The sequence below is a fragment of the Melanostigma gelatinosum genome, assembly GCF_949748355.1.
Source record: "Melanostigma gelatinosum genome assembly, chromosome: 16".
NCBI classification, from domain to species: Eukaryota; Metazoa; Chordata; class Actinopteri; order Perciformes; family Zoarcidae; genus Melanostigma; species Melanostigma gelatinosum.
In genome coordinates this window covers 10475761-10483428 of record NC_136649.1, presented here as the reverse complement: position 1 = coordinate 10483428, position 7668 = coordinate 10475761, and the positions used below count along the sequence as shown (strand labels likewise).

The window sequence follows — 7668 nt, the reverse complement described above, 5'->3', positions numbered from 1 at the left end:
CTTCAGTCAAGACTGGTAAGTCGCAATGAAGTCCATCTCTCAACGTTTTGTGTTGAAAAAAAAAGACGTCATATTTTTTGTCATTTCATGGCAGCTGGGCAGATTCCATCTGCTAAAAGAGAGATCCTGCGATACAATCAAAAGCTCCCAAACAGCTACTGTATGTATTGATTGGCACATCAACTTCAACCACTCACAACACTCACGGACGCCACACAATCAGGGGAATGACCTCAGGCCTGTTGCTGACAACAGCTGCCCATCACTAATCAGTGTCATCAACTTGGCCGTGTGACCAGAGATATTGGGGGGGGGGGGGGGGGGTTATCTCGTCAGTCGAGATGCTTCATCAAGGAGGAGACGTGCATGGCGTGGACCAAACTCATCAATATGTTTGTACGGGTGATGTTGAGGCCTCGGCTGGTGAATGATTTTGACCTGGTGGTGTCTGGTCATGAGACGTTGGTGAACTATGACCTTTTGCTCGAAAGTGAGGCTGCATTTGTTGACGCCAGAGAATATAGAGACAAATCATGTGTCCACTTAATCATTGCCTTGTTCAATATGGTCGTATCGTGGTTAAAATAATACAATGTTTCAGGTCGATAGGTGCACGAGGGTTTTACGAGGGAGGTCTTCTCTTTGTCTGGCAGAGCTGTCATTGTGTCCTGTAAACAGGGAATTTAAGACCCAATATAACAGTGCTTGTTTAAGACATTAACTTGTTTGCTGCTGAAGAGGCGGTCTCTCACTGCAAAGAAGATTACTCACTTCACCACCACCTGCAGACAGGATCTCGGCTGTTTGTGTACTCGGTGTGCTCTTTTGTGTTGAATGCAGGTCATTCAAAGATGCACTCCACCCTTCACTGTGGAACTGTTTATTGGCTTGGAATAGAACACACGCCTGCAGATGGTTTATCAGTTATAATTGTTGTATTAAAAAAGTGCTGTTGGAAAAAGAGGATTGGGAATTTTTCAGACTTTGGAGATCTGCTGATTTTAACAGAAGAGGATCATCTTTAAGCCAATGTTTGGCCTCGAAGGTTCAGCCATGTCAGCTTTACCTGAGGATGAGGGCCACGGCTCATCTTGCAATGCAAAGACAGCAATGAAGACGCTAGACTGGACATCACCGCCGTGTCAAAGGCTGAACATCACTACTTTGTGCACCTCAAATGCATTTTGTGGTTATGGTGAAACATTGATTTAGTGTTTATTATGCTAGGGGATGGAGTGGTGGAAGATGGATCCTTTACATGAGTAAAAGCAGAACTACATCGATGTAAAAATACTCCAAATAAAGTCAGCATTTAAGTAGAGGTACTAATGCAGAAAATAGTCCCCTGGGATTTGTTAATTATTATTTCATACCATCGGGACGTTTTATTTGCCTAACCTGGTGATTAATAGTTCTCAATCAATTACTTGTTTGATCTATGAAATCTTTAAATGTCTTGTCTTGTGTAATCAAAAATATTCAGCTCACTGTTACATAAGACAAAGACAATGAATCAACTACGATGCTTCAGCTTTATCGATCATACTTCTGTAGCAGCTGAACGTGGAACTGAATGCTACTTTAATGCAGATAAGTCATTTAATCTATGACATAGCTTTACACTATTTTTAAATCGACATTAAGTTGATCCTTGAATACAAACTTTGTATGTAGAATATACAAAGTGATTAGCAATTAAAGCTGTCAAAGTAAATATAGTGGAGTGAAAAGTACAATATCGTGCTTTTAAATGCAGACGTGTCACGTAAAGGAGGCTACAAGGGAATAGAAATGTATCAGATGAAAGGAAATTACTGACAAATTAACCATATTTTCTCCTTCTACTACTACAAGGAGCAACAAATATCGATGATGAAATAAGTCAGTTATTGTGACCATAATTGGTGTTGTAGACGGGGCGGGGCTGAGCCCTCATGTATATGTGGGGTTTACCCGGATCTACCGCTGCAGATATTTCCGAGGCTCCTCCCTGCACTCTTTTAGCTCCTTATAACAGGATACCTCACTGGCGCGAAACACGCACTGTGTGGCTTTCTGTAACACATTGTGGGGCGGACCCTGAGCCTGTTGTTTGAGCCCCCGGTTTCCCCCCTTTAAACTGCTATAAAAGTAAAGACTGCGTCCAAACAGCGCGCCGCTGTATCCAACGACAACCCGGGTCATCTTTTATCCCTCTGATCCACGTGAGCTCGTTGCTCTTTGGCTGCCGAGGGATTTCCAATGCCCTGAATCTTTAGCGTGGGATTTTTTTTTGTTGTTGTTGCAGAAAGCCGGTGAGTAGTTTTATTCTAGCGTGTGCCTTTGAAAGTTTCCAGTGAGTAAAGAGAATGGCCGCCTGTGAGAGGTAACCCACACTGTGACTGTGAAGCGGTCTACTTTTCCTCTTCGCTGGTTCACATGTTCGGTGGAACAAAGCGCTGCCTGCATTTCAGGAAATGCAGCCACGCGCGTTACTTTTACGCAGGATAGTCCTGCAAGCCGGTAGACTTAAAATCTATCGTGTAGCCTACTTAAAACAAAAATGCTTGCACTGAATCATAGTTGAGGCTTATATTATTATGTAGATAATATAACCTTGTGGTCCTGGACAGTTTGAGTCCACCCCTTTTTGAAGAGAGCATCCGCAAGATGCAATCAATTATTTACGTGGTCCCGTTTGAAGGCATGCTTTTAAATGGATGTGATATCCTAATGGCCCATTAGATGGATACTTGAAATGTGATCATACTGTGAACTACTTTAAACAGATCATTGCTGATCACTGTGATGTCCCCCCCCTCAGGGTTGTGCAGGACGTTTCTCAGAGGCAGCTGGTGTCATTTGATCATTTCTGGGAATCAACTCGAGAGGATTTGATTAACTGTTTGAACATGGAGTTCGACTGCTACCAGCATTATTTTTTCAACGACTTCGACGGAGAGGAGGATTTTTACAAGTCGACCGCACCGAGCGAGGACATATGGAAAAAGTTCGAGTTGCTGCCCACCCCTCCCATGTCTCCCACTCGGACTCTGAGCGCCGGTGCGCTCCTCTTCTCGCCGGGAGACAAGCTCAACTGGCTGTCCAAAGTCCTGGGGCAGGACGAGGAGTGCGAGGGCCAGTTCATCCCCGATACAGGGAAGCTGTTCGGCAACCTCAGCTCCATCATCATCCAGGACTGCATGTGGAGTAGTTTCTCTGCCAGTAAGCAGCTGGAGAAGGTCAACGCGAGAGTGTGTGCTGCGGCACAGGCCGTCGTCCCCCCGGTGGCCCAGCTCTCCGTGAGACCGAGCAGCAAAGCGCAGTGCGTCTCTCCCGGCGGCCCGCTCGCCACCCTGGCGACAGACTGCGTCGACCCCGCGGCTGTTTTCACCTTCCCGACAAGCGGCTGCAGGAAGCCGGCGTCGTCTGGCTCCGAGTCCCGCTCTGATTCCTCTGGTAAGGAAGCAGTCATGCTCTAAATTGCTCCTACCTCAGGATTATATTGCCCTCTAACAATGCGTAATTTGGAATGCTGGGCTGCTGTTGAATAACTGGTCTGTAGTGCAGACCAGTCACTTTAAAGCTGCATTTTTTTTTACTCTCACTTTGATAATGCGCCACATGTTTTGCGCAGATTGCCCACGCAATATTTTAAAAACCGCGCCCCCGTCACTTTGCCTTGAATTTGCCCCCTCTCAATATCTTCCTCTGGCTCTGCATTACAACCAGAGTGCGGTAGAGGGGCGGGGTGACCTAGACCAGATGATTTATTGCTATTACACTCTCACAGCTACAGACCGTGAGAGTAACTCATTCACACTAACCAAATTAGGGAGTGCCCCCTGCCAGCAGAGCTCCTCATTTCAATTGTTGATGAATGCTCAGTGTTCAAAGACAAAAGCCTGAATTCCCTGCGAGCTTTGGCACGGATGACCACTGCTGTTAACACAGCAGCTCCTCCTCTGCCCTCCTCAGATGGAGGAGTAGGGATTTGACTGCTTTGCTGTTCCGTTAAAGTTAATTTGGTTACATTTTGGTTCTTCTCTTGACATATTTAGTGATGGGTGGCATAGAAACATTCTGCTGTTAAAACCGTTTTTCTATGTGTGTTGATGGGTTGTTCATATGTGATCACAGATGATGAAGAGGAAATCGATGTTGTCACCGTGGAGAGCAAGCAGAACCGGATGCGGCTGGTGAACGCCAGAAAACCGGTGACCGTCACGGTCCGGGCTGACCCCTGCCCCCAACGCTTCCACATGTCCGTCCATCGGCAGCAGCACAACTACGCCGCCCGCTCCCCAGACAGTGAACCTGATGATGATGATGACGACGATGATGACGATGATGAAGACGATGACGACGAGGAGGAGGAGGAGGAGGACGATGACGACGAGGAAGAGGAGTATGCAGAAGAGCCTCCACACAAGCGTACCTGCACATCGTCCAGTCAGTGGCCGGGCTCTTCGGCTAGCGTCTCCCAGCCTGGCTCTCCCACTGAGAGCCCCCTAAACTCAGATGCAGAGGACACTCACCGCAGGCGCAACCACAACTTGCTTGAACGGAAGAGGAGGAACGATCTCCGGTCCCGTTTCCTCGCCCTCCGTGACGAGGTCCCTGGCCTGGAGTCGGCCAAGACTCCGAAGGTGGCCATCCTGACCCACGCGACCAAGTACCTGTCGAAACTTCACACCAGGGAGAAACGGCAGCTCCAAAGGAAGAAATGCCTCAAAACCCGACAGCAGCAGCTCCTCCGCAGATTAGCCGAGCTGAAGCGCTCTTGAGACGCTTTTGAAATAAACTGCCTCGTTATTCACATTCAGGAACTTTTGGAAAACTACATTTTTTTAAATATAACAGCCTCATGTAAATAGCCGGGACTTCATTGGAATACATTCATATTGCTGTGGGCTTCCTCTGAATTGACTGTGCTGACTAATGGACCTGATATGGGACGGAGGAGCACCTAGTGTGCTGTGTTTTCTGTTTTTCTTTGGACAGTATTTTAGTTTTGAACAGGGGTAATGGAATTGATTTTCTAGTTATGACTAAGATATACCTTGGTATGCTGTGATGGGGAAATAAGAACGTTCATATTTTATAAGTGTGACTATGTAGCCTTCAGGTTGTGATGGAGTGACGTGTGAATGCCTTACTGTGTACATAGGAGTGAATGAGTCAGTGTGGTTTGATGTACAAATTGTTCTGTAAATAATAGCTTGTCACTCCTGGGGAAGGAGACGAGACGAAGAGTTGTCATCGAGCTTTGCTCCTCTTTATGACGTGCCGCCAGGCATCGAGGAGCATCTATTTTGTTAAGAAGTAGGAAAACTGGGTGAAAAAATAAGTAGCACTGCTGTACTTTATATTCACATGTCACTTTGTGATTTCAATGCTCCTCCTGAATTTGTTTGATTTTAAAAAAAAAAATTGTTTTTTGTTTTTTGAACGCATGCTAACATTGACAGCGCCATTAAATTTTTATACCATATTTGCATACAAACCTGTAGTCTTGTTTTTATTACAATATTACGCAATGACATGCACAAAGACACAAGTTGCCGTATATTCCTCTGTAATATTAATATCAAAATAACATCTTGACCGTGCCGTCAAAATTTGCTCTGTTAGTTTCTGTTTGAGGCGGAAGTAACAAACGGTAGATTCATCAGGCCTCGCACTGATCGGAGGTAAGATCACCACATGCTGCTGTGGTGAAGCCTCTCCAGAGAAACGATCTACAAATCAGCTGTAAATGAGGGCACAACATACAAGACGTAACCTGCAGGATTTCCTCCCCGCTGTGTCACTTTGCCGTATCTGTTGTGTGAACGCGTCTTGTGCACCAGCTGCTGGTCCACAGGAGGTGAAACCCGGCCCTTGGTGTGTGTGTGTGTGTGTGTGTGTGTGTGTGTGTGTGTGTGTGTGTGTGTGTGTGTGTGTGTGTGTGTGTGTGTGTGTGTGTGTGTGTGTGTGTGTGTGTGTGTGTGTGTGTGTGTGTGTGTGAGTGAGAGATACACTGTTGTGGATCCTCTCCTCTGCAGTGGCTGCTGCACGCCGGGGCAACTGATGTGCACTGAACTAGGTTAACACACGGGTACAATCGGGTATCTTTAGAACGGTCCCCGTGGTTTGGATGGAGACGGGGGTTTGAGTTGACTGTCACCTGGCTCTGGTGCAGTTACTCACACAGGTATGCAGCGCCGCCTCATCGTGAGTGGCTGTAAAATGGAAAAAGTGAAAATCTTTCTATGCTCTTGTCCACTGTCATAAGGCTTGCATCTGTTGTGTGACAAGCCTTTTACTACGCTTTGGCCTTACTCTATTTCTTAGTGGTCCATGGTGGTGGGTTTTTTCTTGATTTCTGATAGATGAACAGTTGTGTTTAGCAGCAGATGCTTAGTTCAGTGTTAAACAGTAACCTGAGACTAATCTGACGACAGATTTTCAGTTCATAGTCCCTGTAGGAGTCGTAACCCCGCGGTGGCTAAGATCCTGATTGGTAGTTGTGAGTACCTCCTGCCATACAGTTATGAGGGGTGCGGGTAATCAATGGAGTTCAAAATGGAGAGCATACCCACAAGTTTAACAAAACGTTATTGGACTGAAAAAAGGCAACGTTTGATGCAATGACCAATGTTCCTGTGAGATGCTGCTGCCCCGTCGATGACCTCTCAGACGAGTCTCTGCAAGACTGGGTGACTGCCAGTCATCTGTTTATTGGATTCAAAGCAACCATTTCATTCAAGTACAGCCTGACAGACGAGCCAGGCACACCCTGAACTCCAACCGTCTCCACACCTCACTGGCCTTTGTTACGGCAGGGATAGCGTGGTGTTCCACCTCCCTGGGATCGCTCTCTGGGTCACATTTTCAGCCCTGAGGGCACTATTTCCTGGCACAGTTCAGTATTTCCTTTACAAAATCAGCGTTGAGGCTCAGTAGAGGGAGATAAATGACCCCGTCTAATAGATAATTGAAACTCTTTGCTTGACTTTGCTTTGACATTTAATTAACAAATAACGAATACTTGTGCAAAACTTAGTGCCTTGAAGTACTCCTATGTAATACTCCTACTCAACCAACATATAAGGTAATGCAAACTGAGTGAAAGGGTGATGAGGTCTAGTCACAGCAAATGGTATATACTGCACCAGGAAGTGAAAGCAGAAATCAGATATCAGGTCTTGGACCAGATCCGAGCGACCCGTTTGATTCGTTTCCTGTTACCTTCTGAGCACGGACTTCATCTGAAGTGATGCAACACAAGAATGGAAAATCAATTATTAATTTAATAACAGTCAAGGTTCAAAGCACTTCTCCAAGAGAATGTGCTGTTAGCGCAGTTAATGGTTCATTTCTGGGCAATGCAGCTATCCAACACCAACATGCAAAGTATATATTTTCAAAAAACCCAACATTCGACAGTTCATCCAGTTTAAAGAGGAAAGCCCCCACATTGATAGGAGCTCCGAAACAGCAGCTGCATTGTGTGCTAAATTGACAGCATAAGCACTCAGTGATTATGACGCTAATATGTTTGAAAAAAAGTGTGTTTTCCCTGAAGGAAATAATGAGGTAAGAGGATCTCTTCTTCCAGTGGGATGCTCATCTCTGACCTACTCCGCTTTGACGGTTAAGTTGCCAGACCAGACTTTCTGCTCTCAAATCCATGCGACGCCCACA

General features: G+C 45.9%; 1 protein-coding gene across 2 annotated transcripts; it reads left to right on the top strand.

Moving 5' to 3' along the window:
• Positions 1–2057: 2057 nt before the first annotated feature.
• On the top strand, positions 2058–5461 carry LOC306790574 (protein L-Myc-1b-like). Of its 2 annotated transcripts, none has more exons than XM_079286946.1 (3): positions 2058–2294; positions 2804–3438; positions 4120–5461. In XM_079286946.1, the coding sequence occupies exons 2-3, from the start codon at positions 2892–2894 to the stop codon at positions 4764–4766; spliced, it is 1194 nt and encodes a 397-aa protein (XP_079143072.1). In that variant the 5' UTR covers positions 2058–2294; positions 2804–2891; the 3' UTR covers positions 4767–5461. The 2 variants fall into 2 exon arrangements, with proteins under 2 accessions (XP_079143072.1, XP_079143073.1); XM_079286947.1 differs by having other exon boundaries at positions 2769–3438.
• The last annotated feature ends 2207 nt before the right edge of the window (positions 5462–7668 follow it).

Bases quoted from the DNA above. Each gene is read 5' to 3' on its own strand.
- LOC306790574 (XM_079286946.1), top strand. From the start codon at position 2,892: ATGGAGTTCGACTGCTACCAGCATTATTTTTTCAACGACTTCGACGGA. The intron at 3,439-4,119 runs GTAAGGAAGCAG...ATGTGATCACAG, and splicing joins GTCCCGCTCTGATTCCTCTG to ATGATGAAGAGGAAATCGAT.